This window comes from Hemitrygon akajei, chromosome 7, assembly GCF_048418815.1.
Source record: "Hemitrygon akajei chromosome 7, sHemAka1.3, whole genome shotgun sequence".
Lineage (NCBI taxonomy): Eukaryota > Metazoa > Chordata > Chondrichthyes > Myliobatiformes > Dasyatidae > Hemitrygon > Hemitrygon akajei.
Genome location: NC_133130.1, coordinates 94,216,933 through 94,235,338, shown reverse-complemented (window position 1 = coordinate 94,235,338; position 18,406 = coordinate 94,216,933). Strand labels below are relative to the sequence as shown.

Below are 18,406 nucleotides of genomic sequence, written 5' to 3'. Positions count from 1 at the left end.
TTGAATGGAAAAGCTTACAAAAAGTAGTGGATATGACCCAGTCCATCATGGGTAAAGCCTTTCCTATCACTGAGCACATCCATACGGAGTGGCGTCGCAGGAAAGCAGCATCCAAGGAATAAGTCCCTTCGATCACACTCTCTGTCTTCCGTAGACAAACCAGTTCTGAAATTCGCTTATTCCTGTGCTTTCCCCTTACATTACTTCTTCACCTTTCCTGCCTATCCCCTCCTGCTTCCCCTCCCTCACCCCTTGATCTTTCCCCTTGCTGGTTTGTCACTTGGCACTTACCAGCCTTCTCCTTCCCACCCTCCCCCCACCTTCTTTATAGGGCCCCTGCCCCCTCCCTCTTCAGTCCTGATGAAGGGTCTCGGCCTGAAACATTGACTGTTCGTTTCCACGGATGCTGCCCGACCTGCTGAGTTCCTCCAGCATGTTGTGCGTGTCGCTTGTTCCTGAACCTGGTGGTATGGGACTTCTGTACCTCCTGCCTGATAGTTAGTTAGGAAGGTTCAATCTTTAGGTGTTAATAATGAAGTAGTAAAATGGATTCAACAGTGGCTGGATGGGAGATGCCAGAGAGTAGTGGGGAATAACTGTTTGTCAGGTTGGAGGCCAGTGACTAGTGGTGTGCCTCAGGGATCTGTACTGATCTGATCCAATGTTGTTTGTCATATACATTAATGATCTGGATGATGGGGTGGTAAATTGGATTAGTAAGTATGCAAATGATACTAAGATAGGTGGCGTTGTGGATGATAAAGTAGGTTTATTTAGTAGATTTAGGCCAATTAGAAGAGTGGGCTGAAAGATGACAGTTGGAGTTTAATGCTGGTAAGTGTGAGGTGCTACATTTTGGTAGAAATAATCAAAATAGGACATGCATGGTAAATAGTAGGACATTGAATAATGCAGTAGAACAGAGTGATCTAGGAATAATGGCGCATATTTCCCTGAAAGTGGAATCTCATGTGGATAGGGTGGTGAAGAAAGCTTTTGGTATGCTGGCTGTATTGAGTATAGGAGTTGGAATGTAATGTTAAAATTGTACAAGGCATTGGTAAGACCAAATTTGGAGTATTGCGTACAGTTCTGGTCACCGAATTATAGGAAAGATGTCAACAAAATAAAGAGAGTACAGAGAAGATTTACAATTCAACCGCCAGGACTTAAGAACTTTTTAAAAGCTATTATTAATGCTTTTTGAGATAGTGATTTAGATGCATATCATATTTTTTACTGAGTTAAGTATTGTATGTAATTAGTTTTGCTACAACAAGTGTATGGGACATTGGAAAAAAGTTGAATTTCCCCATGGGGATGAATAAAGTATCTATCTATCTATCTATCTATCTATCTATCTATCTAGAATGCTACCTGGGTTTCAGCACCTAAGTTACAGAGAAAGGTTGAACAAGTTAGATCTTTATTCTTTGGAGCGTAGAAGGTTGAGGGGGGACTTGATAGAGGTATTTAAAATAATGAGTGGGATAGATAGAGTTGACCTAGGTAGGCTTTTTCCATTGCGAGTAGGGGAGATTCAAACAAGAGGACATGAGTTGAGAGTTAGGGGGCAAAAGTTTAGGGGTAACACGAGGGGGAATTTCTTTACTCAGAGAATGGTAGCTGTGTGGAACGAGCTTCCAGTAGAAGTGGTAGAGGCAGGTTCGATATTGTCATTTAAAGTAAAATTGGATAGGTATATGGATAAGAAAGGAATGGAGGGTTATGGGCTGAGTGCAGGTCGGTGGGACTTGGTGAGAGTAAGCGTTCGGCACAGATTAGAAGGGCCAAGATGGCCTGTTTCTGTGCTGTAATTGTTATATGGTGATATGGTGGTAGCAAGAAAAGACCATGACCTGGATAGTGGGGGATGGGGGGGCTTTCATGATGGATGCTGCTTCTTATGGCAATGCTCCATGTCAATATACTCAATGATGGGAAGGCCTTTGCCTGTAAGGGTGTGGGCTGTATCCACCACTTTCTGTAGGTTTTTCATTCCTGGACATTGCTATTTCCGTACTAGGCTGTGATGCAACCTGTTAGCATACACTCCACTGTGTACCAATAGAAATTTATGAAAGTTTGTGGTGACATGCCAAATCAATGCAAACTTATAAGAAAGTAGAAGCATTGTTGTGTCTTCTTTATGTTGACACTTACATGCTGATACCAGAACAAATCCTTTGATATGATAATGTCAAGGAATTTAAAACTACTGACTCTCTTCACCTCTGATCCTCTAATGAAGACTGGCTCACTGACTTCTGGCTTCCTCCTCCTGTAGTTGATAATCAGCTATGTGGTTTTGCTGATGCTGAGGGAGAGGTTGTTGTTGTGACACCACTTAACCAGATTTTCAATCTCTCCACTCTATGCCGAGTTGTCATCAGCTTTAATTCGGCCAACAACAGTGGTATTGTCAGCGAACTTAAATATGGCATTGGAGCTGTACTTAGCCACACAGTCATAGATACAAAGTGAGTAGAGCAGGGGGCTAAGCACACAGCCTTGTGGTGCCCCTATGCTGATGGTGGATGTGCAGAAGGTGGTGTTGTCATTTGCAGAAATTGAAGATCCAGTTGCACAAAGTCCATGTACTGGAGCTTACTGATGAGTTTTGAGGAGATAATAGTTCTGAATGCTGAGCTGTAGTCAAAGAAGAGCTACAGGACAATAGTTATTGAGGTAGGGTACCATGTTCTTCTTGGGCACCAGTATGATTGAAGCCTGCTTGAAGCGGGCGGGTACCTCCGTCTGCCAAAGCAAGAGGTTATAGATGTTCGTAAACGTTCCAGCCAGTTGATTTTCACATGTCTTCAGTACTCAGCCAGGTCAGGCATCTGGGCGAGTTGCCTTCTGTGAATTTACCATCCCCATCAGCATCAGAGACTGAGATCATAGGGTTGCTGGGGGCTTGGACATCCATATTCTGTTGGTCAAAGCAATAAGCATTGAGCTCATTTGGGAGTGAAACTTTGTCATCATTTATGTTGCTTGTTTGCTTTGTAGGAAGTGATAGCATTAAAGCCCTTTCACATTTGTCAAGCATCCCTCTGTGATTCACATTTAGTCTGGAGTTACTGCTTTTCATGTGAGATGGCCTTCTGGAGTTCATAACTGGGCATCTTGTACTTTCCAGATCATCAGTTCTAAATGCCATCCATCTAGCCCTCAGCAGATCTCAAATTTCTTGGTTCATTCATGGCTTCTAGTTGGGGAAGACCGAATGATTTTGTGGGGACACACTCATCCACGAGTTTCATTATAAAGCTTGGTGTCTCGCTACTTGGTAAAGCAGCCAACGTTATCAGATACCTCACCCACATGGACATTCTCTCTTCTCCCCCCTCCCACTGGTAGAAAATACAAATCTCTGAAAGCACATACCACCAGACTCAAAGACAGTTTCTATCCTGTTATTATAAGATTACAATATTATAGCCATTATTGAGTCCATTGCAGAAAGGGCTGGACTGGCAGCTCAATATTCCAGGGTTCCATTGTTTCAGACGGCACAGACCAAGAAAGATTAGAGAAGAAGGTGTGGTACTAATAATCAAGGAGAATATCACAGCAGTGCTCAGTCAGGACAGACTAGAGAACTCATCTAGTGAGGCGTTATGGGGGGAACTGAGTAATAAAAAAGGTATGACCACGTTAATGGAGTATATTACAGACCATGCAACAGTCCAAAGGATTTAGAGAAACAAATTTGTAGAGATCACAGACTGTTTCAAGAAATATAATGTTGTTATAGTAGGTAATTTTAACTTTTCACATATTGATTGAGACTCCCAAACTGTAGAAGGACTACATGAGATAGAGTTTGTCAAATTTGTTCAGGAAAGTGTTCTTAATCAGTATATAGAAGTCCCAATGAAAGAGTGTGTGATTGATCTGCTGTTAGGAAATAAATCAGGGCATGAGAGAGAAGTTTGTGTAAGTGAGCACTTTGCACCCAGTGATCACAATGTCATTAGTTTCAAAGTAAATATGCAAAAAGTTTTAAGTTCCTCAGGGTCAATATTACAAATGACCTGACTTGGTCTAACCAAACAGAGTCTACTGCCAAGAAGGCCCACCAGTGCCTTTGCTTCCTGAGAAAGCTGAAGAAATTTGGCCTGTCCCCTAAAACCCCCACTAATTTTTATAGATGCACCATAGAAAGCATTCTTCTAGGGTGCATTGCAAACTGGTATGAAAGTTGTCCTGTCCAAGACTGGAAGAAGCTGCAGAAGATTGTGAACACATATCACACAAACCAATCTTCCGTCCTTGGACTCACTTTACACCGCACACTGTCAGAGCAACGCTGCCAGGATAATCAAGGACACGACCCACCCAGCCAACACACTTTTTGTCCCTCTTCCCTCCAGGAGAAGGTTCAGGAGCTTGAAGACTCATACAGCCAGATTTTGGAACAGCTTCTTGCCAACTGTGATAAGACTGCTGAACGAATCCTGACCCGGATCTGGGCAGTACCTTCCAAATATCCGGACCTGTTTCTCAGTTTCTTTTGCAGTACCTTACTTTCCTTTTTCTATTTTCTATTTATGATTTATAATCTAAATTTTTATTATATTTACTATCGAGTTGTACTCCAGGGAGCGCGAAGCGCAGAATCAAATATCGCTGTGATGATTGTACACTCTAGTATCAATTGTTTGCCGACAATAAAGTAATAAAGAGAAAGATTCTAAATTGGAGAAAGGCCAATTTTGATGGTATCAGAAAGGATCTGACAAGGGTAGACTGGGACAGGCTGCTTTCTGGCAAAGGTGCATTTGGTAAGTGAGAGCCTTCAGAGCTGAAATTTTGAGAGTACAAAGCTTGTATATGCCTGTCAGAATAAAAGGTAAAGACACCAGGTGTAGGGAACCTTGGTTTGCAAGAGATATTCAGGCCCGGTTAAGAAAAAAAGAGTTGCATTCCCCGTATAGGCAAGTAGGAACAAATGAGGTGCTTATGGAGAATAAGAAATACAAGAGAACACAAGAAAATAATCAGGAGGCCTAAAAGAAGGCCTTTGCAAGGTGAAGGAGAATCCTACAGATTTGTTAAAAGCAAAAGGATTACAAGGGATAAAATTGATCCTCTGGAAGATCAGAATGGCGATCCATGTGTGGAGGAAAAGAGATGGGGGGGATCTAAAATACATTCAGTGCATCTGTGTTTACTCAGGAGACGGACACAGAGTCTATAGTATTAAGGCAAAAAAAATCAACTTCATGGACTCTATACAGATTATAGAGGAGGGGGTGTTTGCTGTCTTGAGGCAAATTAGGGTGGATAAATTCCCAGAGCCTGACAAGGTGTACCCTTGGACCCTGCACCAGGCAAGTACAGAAATTGCCAGAACCCTATCAGAGATATTTAAATCATCTTTAGTGACAGGTGAGGTGCTGGCAGATTGGAGGATAGCCAATATTGTTTTGTTGCTTAAGAAAGCCTCTAAAAATAAACCAGGAAGTTACAGGCCAATGAGCCTGAATCGGTAGTGGGAGAGTTATTGGGAGATATTCTAAGGGACCAGATATATGAGTACTGGATTGACATAGAAACATAGAAAACCTACAGCACAATAAAGGCCCTTCAGCCCACAAAGCTGTGCCGAACATGTCCCTACCTTAGAGATTACCTTGGGTTACCTATAGCCCTCTATTTTTCTAAGCTCCACATACCTATCCAGGAGAATCTTAAAAGACCCTATTATATCTGCCTGCACCACTGTCGCTGGCAGCCCATTCCACACATCCACCACTCTGCGTAAAAAAAACTTACCCCTGACATCTCCTCTGTACCTACTTCCAAGCACTTAAAACTGTGCCCTCTTGTGTTAGCCATTTCAGCCCTGGGAAAAAGCCTCTGACTATCCACCACGATATGGACCGATAAACAATAGTCAGCATGGCTTCGTGCATGGTAGATCACGTCTAACCAATCTTATAGTCTTTGAGGAAGTTACTGGGAAAATTAATGGATGTTAGCAAGACATTTCACAAGGTCCCACATGGGAGCTTGGTCAAAAAGGTTCAGTAGCTTGGCATTCAAGATGAGGTAATAAATTGGATTAGACATTGGCTTTGTAAGAAAAGCCAGGAAGTGGTAGTAGATGCTTGCTTCACAGACTGGAGGCCTGTGACTAGTGGAGTGCATGGGGATCGGTGCTGGGTCCATAGTTGTTTATCATCTATATCAATGATCTAGATGATAATGTGGTTAACTGGATCAGTAAATTTGCTGATGACACCAAGATTGGGGATGTAGTGTTCAGCAAGGAAGACCATCATGGTTTGCAGCAGGATCTGGACCAGCTGGAAATATGGGCTGAGAAATGGCAGATGGAATTTAATGCAGACAAGTGTGAGGTGTTGCACCTTGGTAGGATCAGTCAGGGTAGGTCTTATCGAGTGAATGGTAGGGCACTGAAGAGTGTGGTAGATCTAAAGGAGCTGAGAATACAGGTCCATAATTAATTGAAAGTGATGTCATAAGTTGATTGGGTCATAAAGAACGCTTTCGGCACATTGGCCTTCATAAATCAATGTACTGAGTACAGGAGATGGGATGTTATTTTGAAGTTGTATAGCACATTGGTGAAGCCTAATTTGAAGTATTGTATGCAGTTTTGGTCACCAGGAACGCTATAAATAAGGTTGAAAGAGTCTTTTTCTTTATGTGCCTTGCACGTTACACGCTTGGGCGATCATGGCTCTCCACATCAAATGATCGCTCACAGCATCAATGGTATCTCACACATTTAGATTTGTTAGTTCTTTCACAGCGTCCATATATTTTCTTCTTTGCCTTCCTCTTCCGCGCTTCGCAGGCATATGGTCTTGTAATGTAAGGCATTCTATTTCTCCCTTTCTGATGACATGGCCCAGGAAATAAAGTTTCCTCTCATTTAATGTTCTTATTAAAGGACTTTTTGTATGGGCACGTTAGAGTATTGTCTCATTAGTTACCCTATCTCTATATGATATTTTCAGCATTCTTCTAAGAAACCACATTTCTGTTGCTTCTAAGTTTCTTTGGAGTTCTGGTGTTATAGTCTATATTTCAGAAGCATACAGCAAGATTGACCAGATGTAACATTTTAGTAGCCTAAGCCTTGTTGTCATAGAAATGTGCCTGTTGGTAAAAATAGGTTTCATTTTTTGGAAGTTGGTTCTGACAATGGCAATTCTTCTTTTTATTTCTACTTTACTTCTATCATCTTGTGATATAAAGCTACCAAGGTAATTAAAGCTGGTCTTTTGTTCAATCTCTTGGTTACCAATGTACAATTGGCAGTTTGGAGTATCCTGCTGTTTTGATATTACCATACATTTGTGTTTTTTTTTACAGTTGATGTTTAGACCAAAATCTGCACTTGTTTGTACTACTTTGTCTAGGAGGATTTGTAGGTCTTCTGCAGCACTTGCTATTAGGGTGGTATCATCAGCATATCTTATATTGTTGATGTTAACACCTCCAATCTTATCCCATCTAGGTCTTCTATTTCTCTGAGAATTATTTCACTATAGATATTAAATAATTCTGGTGAGGCAATGCATCCCTGTTTAACTCCTCTTTGAATTTTAGTCCAACTACTTACATTATTGTCCATTTTTACTGCCACCATTTGATTCCAATATAAATTTTGAAGCAGTTGTTGGTCCCTTCCGTCAATGTTTAGTTTAGCGAGAATTTGAAATAATTTTTCACGATGCACTTTGTCGAATGCTTTAGTGAAATCAATAAAACATAAAAAGTCATCAATTGCCCTTTCTGAAAGCATTCGTAGTATGAAAATTACATTCCTAGTTCCTCTATCCTCAATAAACCCATATTGCAGTCTAGAAGTTTCTGGCCTTAATTTGTTTTTAATTTGATTCAGAACAATTCTCAACAAAATCTTTATTATGTAACTCATAAGACTGATTGTTCTATAATTTTCACAGTCAATAGTTCCAGGAATTTTTGGCAGAGTTATAAATACCGATTTCAAGAGATCATCAGGCAATACACCAGACTCATATATGTCATTAAACAGTTCAAAAAGAATATCTATGCCCAGATCTTCTAGGACTTGTATCATTTCCACTGAAATTTCAACAGGTCCAGTGGCTTTACCATGTTTCCTGCTTTTCATTGCTGTAGTTATTTGTTCTTTGGTAATAGGTGGGCCAGAATTAGGGTGTTTAATATCTGGGGGCTCCCCTCTATTATCTTCAAAAAGCTGTTCCATATACTGAATCCACCTCTCACATACTTTATCTGGATCTGTTAGTGTGGATCCGTCTGTTGATCTTATGTATCCTGTAGAGGAGGTTTTCTTAATTCCAGTAATTTCCTTAATTTTCTTGTGCATTTCTTTGCTGTTGTTAATATGGACTTCTACTTCATTGCATTTTTGATTCAGCCATTCTTCCTTTGCAATATTGCACAATTGTCTGGTCTGTCTGTCTAGCTCTCTGTGTTGCACTCCGCTATTCCTCACTAACCTTCTTTGTTCCATCAGATCTAGAATTTCTTGGGTTAGCCACCCCTTGTTGTGTTAGATTTCTTGTACTGGGATTTTGTCCTCTGCTGATTGTTCTATAGCATATTTAAATCTGTCCCAAATAGGTGTTGCTTCATTTTTGTTGAGGTGTTCTTCTACAGCTGTTTTGAATTGTTGCTTAAGTATACTATCTTTTTTTTGAGAGGGTACAGAGAAAATTTACAAGGAAGTTTCCAGGTCTGGAGGACCTGAGTTATGTGAAAAGATTGAATAGGTTAGGACTTTATTCCTTGGAATGTAGAAGACTGAGAGGAGATTTGATAGAGGTATACAAAATTATGAGGGGTATAGATAGTGTAAATGCAAGCAGGCTTTTTCCACGGAGCTTAGGTGGGACAACAACTAGAGCTCATGGGTTAAAGGAGAAAGGTGAAAAGTTTACGGGGTAAATGAGGAGAAACTTCCTCACTCAGAGCGTCATAAGAGGATGGATCGAGCTGCCAGTGCAAGTTTTGCATGATTTCAATATTTAAGAGAGGTTTGGATAGGTACATGGATGGCATGGATACGGAGGGCAATGGTTACGGTGCAAGTCAATGGGAGGAGGCAGTTTAAATGGCTCGACATGGACTAGATGGCCTGAAGAGACTGTTTCTGTGCTATACTCTATCAACTAATATAAGATGCACTCTTGTCTTGACAATCTACCTCATCGCGGTCTTGCACCTTACTGCCTGCACTGCACCTTCTCTGTAACTTTAATACCTTATTCTGCATCCTGCTACTGTTTTCCCTTGTCACTGAGCACGTTCACAGGAAAGCAGCATCCATCATCAAGGACCCCCGTCTCTCAGGCCATGTTCTCTTCTCCCTATTAACATCTGGCAGGAGGTACAAAAGCCTTAGATCTCACACCACCAGCCATCAGGATCCTGAAGCAGCGTAGATAACTTCACTCACCTCAATGCTAAAATGATTCCACAAACTATAGACTCACTTTCAAGAACTCTACAATTCATGTTTTCAGCCTTATTTATTTGTTTTTTTATTACTTGCACAACTTGTCTTTTGCACATTGATTGTTTATCAGTCTTTGTTCATGTATAGTTTTTCATAAGTTCTATTGTATTTCTTTATTTAGCCATACATGTCTGCAAAGAAATGAATCTCAAGGTATTAAATATGCAGTTACATATACGTAATTTGTTAATAAATATATTTTTGACTTTGTACTACCTCAGTGAACTAATATGAAGCATGGATGGCATGCAGAACAGTTTTTCACTATACCTCAGTACATGTGATAACAATAGATCAACTTACAAAATATTATTTAACAGCAAATGAAAATATATTATGAATGAGAGTATGCTGTTCCAGCTGTCTCCCAAAGCCTACCTTCTCTAAACATAAGTTCATCCAAAACTCTCTGCTTGTGTCTGCATTTGCTCTGCTCTGCTCAGCAGTGTCTGAATTTAAACATTTCCATCCTTGTACCTAAGGTGGGCACTGCAGTGGTGTGTCAGGCAGTGTAACTGGTTCACAGTTCCTGTTACTCCGGTTCAGTGCCGAACTCCGTGCTGTTTGTATGGAACAGGTGAATATCCCCCAAGTGCTCCAGTTTCCACCCACATCTCAAAAAGATTCAAGCAGTTCAGTTAATTTGCCTCTGCAAATCGGCCTTGGTTTAGGTGCATTATTGCAGAATTGAGAGAGGATCAGATACAGAAAAATAAGTAAGGAAATGGTATTGATGGGATTGCTCAGAGAAACAGCTGATAAATGACCTCATCCTATGCTGTAAAGAAATATCAGAATTGAAAGCACCAAGTCTCCTCCCTTTCTATCGCAGTAATGCCCCGTGGTGTTCGCAAACCTCTAACTGAAACCTTTTGTACAATACTCCCAACACTGATAGCTGTGCATTTACCCATCTACAGCTTAAGCTGTGGAAACTCTTTCTCAATCTCTCTACTTCCCTCCTTTAAAATGGTCCTTAGAATCCTCTTCTTAACCAATTTACCTGAGCCAAATTATCAACTGATAGTTTCATTATAAATCCCCAAGTGGCCACCTTCTCTCTCTGCCTTTGCAATGGAATTTTTCAGAATATCTTGATTTTTTATTTTAAATGTTAAGGGAGATTTGGTGTGAAAACCCATGCTTTGCATTCCTGCTGGCTGACTACGTATACAAACCGTGATTAAAAAAACATAATTGGTACATTTATATAGTGATTCATTCTTTTATACAGTGATTTTCAAATGCAATAACTTGACTGGAAAGCCTTGGAGTATTAAAGCAATTCATTGGAGAAGGAAGCAAGCGATTGACTAGTCTTCTTTAATAAACTAGAATTTTAACATAGCCAAAAGAGAGCAAGGGGAGTTTTCATAAGCCACTAATGGCATTTTTGTCAGCCCTGAGTACTGCATCTAAAACCTTTGCTATCATCCTTTTCCTTCACGTGCTCACAGCCCCTGCAAGTTCCATACCATGGATTTTGACTTGCCCGTTGCCCCAGCAATCCATCCCTCCCCGCTCTTCCCATCACCACTATGTCCCCTTATCCAGGTATTACTATGGATCCTTCTTCCTTTAGAAATTTTAATCCTTCCAAAAGGTTTCTAGCTCACTCATAGAGAATAGCATGGGAACAGCTCTGAAGGAGCTGTACCAGTCACAGCCTTTCCAAAACTAATGAAATTCTCCTACATTGCTATTTGAAAGATTCAAGGCTATGATTAAAATCTTGTAATATGGACACATATCTTTCATCCTCAAAGGTAGCACAGTTAATTTATAATTAGAAACGTAAGGGTGCAAGAACGTCATTTCAGGGTTTGGTACACTTGCTTTCATCAGTCAGGGCATCAAGTGCAAGATTTAGGATATCATGATACAACTGTTCAAGACATTGATAAGACCACACTTGAAGTACTGTATGCAGTTCTGGTCACCCAGCTATAGGAAGGATGTCATTAATAAGGTGCAGGAAAGTTTCACAAGCATGTTAGCAGTACTGGAGGAGTTGAGTTATAAGGACAGACTGGTTAGGCTGGGGTGTTTCTCCCTGGAGTATTGCAAGCTAAGGGTTGACATAGTATAAGTATATAAAGTCATAATGAGCATAGTTAAGGTGGATTTTGCACAATCTTTTTCCCACAGTAGAAAAATCTAAAACTAAAGGCCATGGGTTTAAGGTTAGAGCGAAAAGATTGAGAGAGAATCTGAAGGGCAACATTTTCACATGGAGGGTGGTGGTAAATGGAAAGAACTACAGTGGTAAAGGAGGGTATAACTGCAATATTTAAAATACATTTAGACCAGTTTCTAGATAAGAAGGGTTGTGAAGGGTATAGAAAAATGTAAGCAAGTGGTACTAGCTCAGGTAAACAACTTGATCAGCATGGATGAGTTGGAACAAAAGGCCATGAAAAACTCTGATTCTAAATATTTTGTTTAAAGATTTGGTTCTTTCTAATCTGAACAATTCTGTACATAGGGATGTTATTTTTTCCAACTAAACTTATTTTGGGGTTTTTTCACATTTAAGGCATGGGTCTCCAACCTGGGGTCCACAGACCCCCTTGCTTAATGGTATTGGTCCATGGCATAAAAAAAGTTTCAGATCTCCTGATTTAAGGGGTTAATACATTTTAGATGCTTAAACAGAAACCTGAAAGTATGACGTAGAAATGCATTTGTCTCAAATACATTTGAGATAGTGCTCCAGTACTGTATATTGTGGAACCAATAATGGGGAAATCTTATTTCCTATTTTGCGTAATAGACCAGGGTTAGTTAGTAATTTCAAATTATCCTCTTGGAAACAAAGAACATATATAGAATTTAAAATGTGTTTGTTCAGTATTTGGGATCTGGGAATAAGCTAAAGACAGAGGTCAGTATTATCAGGTTAAAGGGAGCAGCTTATAATGATGCCAATTGAGAGGTAAAGCTGAGTAAAGCTCCTAACATTTTAAGAAATCAAGAAAGAATGACCAAGAAATTGAAACTTAGAATGAAATAGAATAGAATAACTGGAAATATGCAAAATACAGAATTAAACATTTTCACAAGTTCATAAAAGAGTGATTCGTGAAAATAAATATGGATTCATTGAAGAATAAGGAGTTTGAAGATAAATTAAACAGACATTTTGAATCAGTGCTCAATGTGGAGAATACAAAGGGCATACAGCCGGGAATCAAGGAACTAATGAAAGTTGGAAATGAAGCAATTAATAGTATTAAAGGAAAAAGTACCATAACTATTTAAATTATGAACTCAATATACCATGAACAATGCAGATGATTTGCTTTTCTAAAATTACTCATATTCTAAAACAGTCACAGCAGATTGGAAGTTTTGAAAGAAAATGGTAGTGCATGGTAGAACATGATAACAGAGCACTTTGAGAACTGCTGAGTTAGGCAGTGTCAACAAGGAGTCTTGATAAATTAATCATTTTAACAAACTTAGAGATTTTTGAGTTAAGGAGATTGGTGTATGGAGATATTTAGATATGAAGCAACTTGTGAAATTGTTGCACAAAAGTAGTACTTGTCAGAGTGGAATTTATCTTGTAACATAGTTTTAAATTTGTTAACAAGCAGATTATTTTCAGGATGATGAGTTTAACTGATGAAGTCCTACAAGAATTAGTATGTGTGCCTTTCGAAGTGAAGGGATTAAGATAAATATTTCCAAATTGACTAGGTGGGAAAGTAAACTGTCAGTGGGATCAGGAGACGTAGAAAGATATGGAATTGTGACCAGGTGAGAAGTTAGAAAGTGTGAAATTAAGAATTGTAACCAAAATAATTGAAAAAGCTTTAAGAAGAGAAATGGTATATTCACCTTCAACATATTAGAGGGGAGATGGGTAAATTTGGTTTTCTCTGAAGATGGCTGATATCTACATCTCACTCCCTGAAACTCACATCACATTTAATCATTCCTTGGATGTATACATCAAGAATTGTGACTTGTAGGATCATGAACCTAGTGCTAAAGGGTAGGGCTAGATGGGGTGGATCTTCCTCAGTTGTCATTCATACTTGCTGAATGGCTTCCTTCTTTGTTGTAAATTTTCTTTGAGTCAACTCTTTTTGAACCATGAGATTACAGAAAGAGAATGTAGTTTCATTGAAGAGGTTCCATGTGTCCCCTGTACAATGAAGTCAATCTTTATGCCTTATTGTTAAACTGCAATCCTATCAAATGTATACATTTTGCATTAACCCTCAGTGACCACTTTATTAATCCACTTCAAGGTTCGATGTGTTGTGCATTAGAGATATTTTTCTGCGCACCAATGTTATAATGCGTAGTTATTTGAGTTTCTGGTGCCTTCCTGTCAGCTTGAACCAGTCCGGCCATTCTCCTCTGACCTCTCTCATTAACAAGGAGTTTTCACCCACAGAACTGCCACTCACTGGATGTATTTTTTCACACCGTTCTCTGTAAACTCTAGAGACTGTTGTGTGTAAAAATCCCAGGAGATCAGCAGTTTCTGGGATACTCAAACCACCCCATCTGGTACTAACAATCATTCTACGGTCAAAGTCACTCAGATCACATTTCCTCCCCATTCTGATGTTTGGTCTGAACAACAACTGAACCTCTTGACCATGTCTGTCTGTTTTTTTTTGCATTGAGTTGCTACCAGGTGACTGGCTGATTAGATATTTGGATTAACAAGCAGGTGTACGGGTGTACCTAATAAAATGGCCACTGAATGTATGTCAAGTAATTAATCCAGCCCTAGCTCAAAGTTTGAATTAAGAATTTTTATATTGGACTGTTAAATATTTTGCCAGGATTTCAGATTTCTGAGGTTATCATGGAATAACTTGTTTGCCTGCACAAGCAAGCTGTTGACAGTATTAGAGAGGATTTTCTCTCCAACTAAGAAGACAGACGGGGCTTTGTTTTAACATTGCATTCGATAGCTGTCATCTATGATATCTGCCTTAGTGATGCACTTAAGTGAATCAAGGCTTGGGATTCTGGAATAAAGAACTCCATGGCAGTTATTGGTAATGATAACCATGGCTGCTGGCAGAGGCACAATGGGTTTCATATCTTAAACATGTATGCACCGTCTACTGTGATTTCTAACACTTTTGCACACTTAAATTAGATTCTGCTGCAGTGTGAGGTAGTTCACGTTGAAAATGTACAATATAGAGAATGTTCAGGGTTTGGATTCTTGAAGGTGAAGTTGATAACTCATTTTATTTTAGAGTTAACTTATTTTCTTAGGGGCAGATTATTCATCATACGTGAAGGTCACATTTACCCTCTTTGCACTTTCTACCCCTATTCCAATTAACTGCACCCAAGGTACTGCCATCAACAGATGCCTTACTGCGTTGAATCCATGAACTTCGTCTGGATATGTAAGGAAATTTGGCTAAAAACGCAATCCAGCTTACCTGACAAATCTGAATCCCTATTGATTTACTTGGAAAGTGTTTGCTCGTGGTTAGGAATTACTACAGTATATTGTCTCAATATGTTTAATAATTCCTGTAACCAATATGTGATAATCCCTCCACCCTGCTTCTATATTTACCAATCTAATATAAAAATAATTAATTTGAACTCTGAGCAAGGGCTGGCATAAATACAAGATTTGTACACTAGATGGCATTACAGTTCAACAATAAGATGTAAAAAAATTTCATTGCACCGTGACACAGTGCTGCTTCACTAAGATCATACCTAAGATGCACTCTCTCTGCAACCCCATAATTTCACGGGTCAAAAAGAGTAGACACAAAGAAAATGTTCTTGTAATTAAGGTGATAATACAGTATAAACCTTTGATAGTACCATTTTGTTCTTGCTGTTATAAAATGCTTTGAATTCCCAGAGAAGAATATTAGCCCTGGTTCTTCTGAGACTGATGATCCGAAACACACACCAACATCGAGACATACCAAGAAAGGAAAAGAAAAGGGTGATAAGAGTGACAAAGACAGAGGAAAAGATAAAGGCACGCCGCTCAAGACAGATATTCCGGTATTTTAGTTTTCTCTATTTTTCATCTTGTTGCCTTTTGGAAAGGGCACTAAGGAATCACTGCCTCTCAGCAATGTTAGATAGCTAAAGATTTGTGAAAAAGTACAAGTAAAAATATCTGGTAATTCTATTTCATAATAAACTATCGGGTGCATGTTTTCACATTCCAGAAGGTGTCATCTGCTCTTTTGTAAGGCTTTGGTCAATCAGAGATCCTTGCTAGGATGCTCTGGAATTCTCATGAGGGTATTTCAGGAAGGGGTCAAGGAAAGGATCAAGACTTGACCACCATTTGTGTGGTTTGGTTGAAGAGGCCAGCAAGGGATCAAGCTAATACTGGTGTATTTAGGTGAGGAAGTGGGGAGGGATTTGAATTTCACTGGCACAGGCATTAAAGGATTTTAGAGAGCAAGTGATGCAATCAAAGGGGCAGGAGCACATGGATCAGAGGGCTGAGGGTTGTTCAGGATTGTCTTGGTTGTTGGGAGGTTTACATATAATGCAGGGAGAGGCAGGATTTAGTTGGGTACTTTATATACCTACTGGCCTATCAGGCCTGCACTGCAATAATAAAACTTAGTTGTCCCAGGGTGCTCAGCAACAAATGCCACCAGCAATCAACACGTCCAAGCTCCCCTGCAATGAGCTCTTGGAAACACTGCATGGGGAATAATGTGACCCTGCAAAACCCTGATGCAGAGAAGCAATTGCAAGATGACATGGAGCTGGACTCACAGAGAACTGACAGCTTCAGATGAGCTAAAGAGGAAGATACAAAAGAGAAGATGGTCAAAGAAATAATCAAAGGGGTGAACATGATCAATCATAAGATAATAAGACATGAGAGCAGAATGAGTCTTTTTGGCCCATCGAGTCTGCTGCACCATTCAACCTTGACTAATTTATTATTCCTCTCAACCCCATTCTCCTACCTTCTCCCCATAAACTTTGTCGCCCTTACTATCATGCTTTGGTCTGAATACAGGGTTGCTGGAATCTTCCAGTCTCTGGCGCTCCTCCCCAATTGATTGATGATTGTTTTCACCTTTGTCTTATTTATCAGTGCATATGTGCATTGTTTTGTTGCTCTGATTATGTTCTGCCTGTATCATTTGTCTTTGCTCAGTCCTAAGTTTACCTACCCTGTGTGTAGTGAGCCTGAGTTCTCCACAAACCAATACTGTAGTAAAGATTCTTTGTTCAACTCCATCTTTGTCTCTGGTCTCATCTTCACTTGGATACACATGGTCTAAGCCTCTCCTGGTAATTCACTGGTTGAAGAATCAAACCCAGCCTGGTACCTCAGCTTTTACAGCAAGACTGAGCCCTAGCATGGAGCCAATGAAGTATGAGCATCTCCAATCAGTACTGGCCAGCCGGGAGGTCACAGTGAGTGGACATGAGTGTGTGCTTCGGCAGATCCTGACTGCCCTCCAGAGGCTCACTGAGATCAGCAGGATGAGCCAGCAAATCCCTGCTGTCATTCCAGCTTCCACGTCTCCGAATCTGCCAGCACCCAAGCAATTTGATGGCAATGTAGGGACATGCAGAGGGTTTCTTCCTCAGTGTTCTCTGGCTTTTGAGCTGCAACTCAACAAGTGCCTCTCTGACCACCACAAAGTGACCTATATCATCTCACCTCTCTCCTCTCTGGCAAAGCTCTTGTCTGGGTGAGAGCACTTTGAGAGAAGAATTCACCAAGTAGTGCAGACTTATGCTTCTTTGCCAGGGAGATGAAAAGGGTGTTTAACTACCCAGTCAGTGTACAAAAGGTAGCAAACCAACTCCTCCAACTTTGTCAGGGTACCCATACCATGGCTGAATATACAATAGAGTTCTGCACCTTGGTAGTAGAGTGTAGTTGGAAAACTGAAAACCTAATAGCCATGTTCCTCAGTGGGCTATCAGATGAAATTAAAGATGAATTGGCAGCCACAGGCCCCATGGAAGATCTCGAGAATCTTGTTGATACCTCCATTCGAGCTGTCAATTGTCTCCAGGAAAGAAAAGAACACCACAGTGAGTCCGCTAGGGCTGCCAGTCTCAGTGCCCCTTTGCCTCATCATCCTCACTGCAGTTATGCACACCCCCAGCTCCCCTCAACTTCCTCCAAAGCAGTCGACACAATTTGACAGAACACAACTTCCTCCAGCTGAGCAGGACTGGACAATGAAGGAAAAGTGCTGTCTCTACTGTGATGAGCCGGGCCATTTCCATTCTGCCTGTCCTGAGTTGTTGGCAAAATGTTCAGACCCGTCCAAGGAAGGGTGGTCTGTGACAGCTTCCACCATTCCTCCCAGGTCTACTACATCTAGGGTCATGCTGTCTGCCTCCATCTCTTAGGGCAAACAATAACATGCCCTCAGAACCTTTGTAGATTCTGGCACAGCAGGCAATTTTGTGGACCTCAAGTTAGCAAGACATCTCTGAGTTCCCCTGGTCCATCTTGACCAACCAGTTATGACCATGGCTTTGGACAGAACACCTCTGGGCCCAGAGAGGATCTGCCACTTCATTGCTTCCATCTGTTTACATATTGAACAGCATACCAACACTATCCAGTTTCACCTTATCCATTCTCCTGAGTTCCTGGTGCTCTCAGGAACTCCACAACCCACAAATTGACAGGACTACTGGTGGACTCCATGTATGGTCTTCTTGCTGCCAGGACACCTGCCCACCCACCTCTCGCAAACTTCTTTCTGCCTCTCCCGAATTCTATCCTGGTATGCCGAGTGATGTTCTCCGAGAGATGCTAACTCACTTTGCCTTCATGTTTTCAATCCCGAGTTTACCTTCCCTGTGTGTAGTGATTCTCAAGTCCTAGCCTGTGTTCTCTGCAAACCAAACCACAAATAAAGATTCTGGTCTTCTCTGCACTTG

At 40.5% G+C, this 18,406-nt stretch overlaps 1 protein-coding gene across 1 annotated transcript in view; it reads left to right on the top strand.

Moving 5' to 3' along the window:
* Positions 1-18,406, top strand: part of adgb (androglobin) — a 219,124-nt gene that overhangs the window by 166,524 nt on the left and 34,194 nt on the right. The window contains exon 33 of the mRNA XM_073051468.1: positions 15,375-15,523. Coding sequence (XP_072907569.1) covers positions 15,375-15,523 — 149 coding nt within the window. The remainder of the gene's footprint in view (positions 1-15,374; positions 15,524-18,406) is intronic.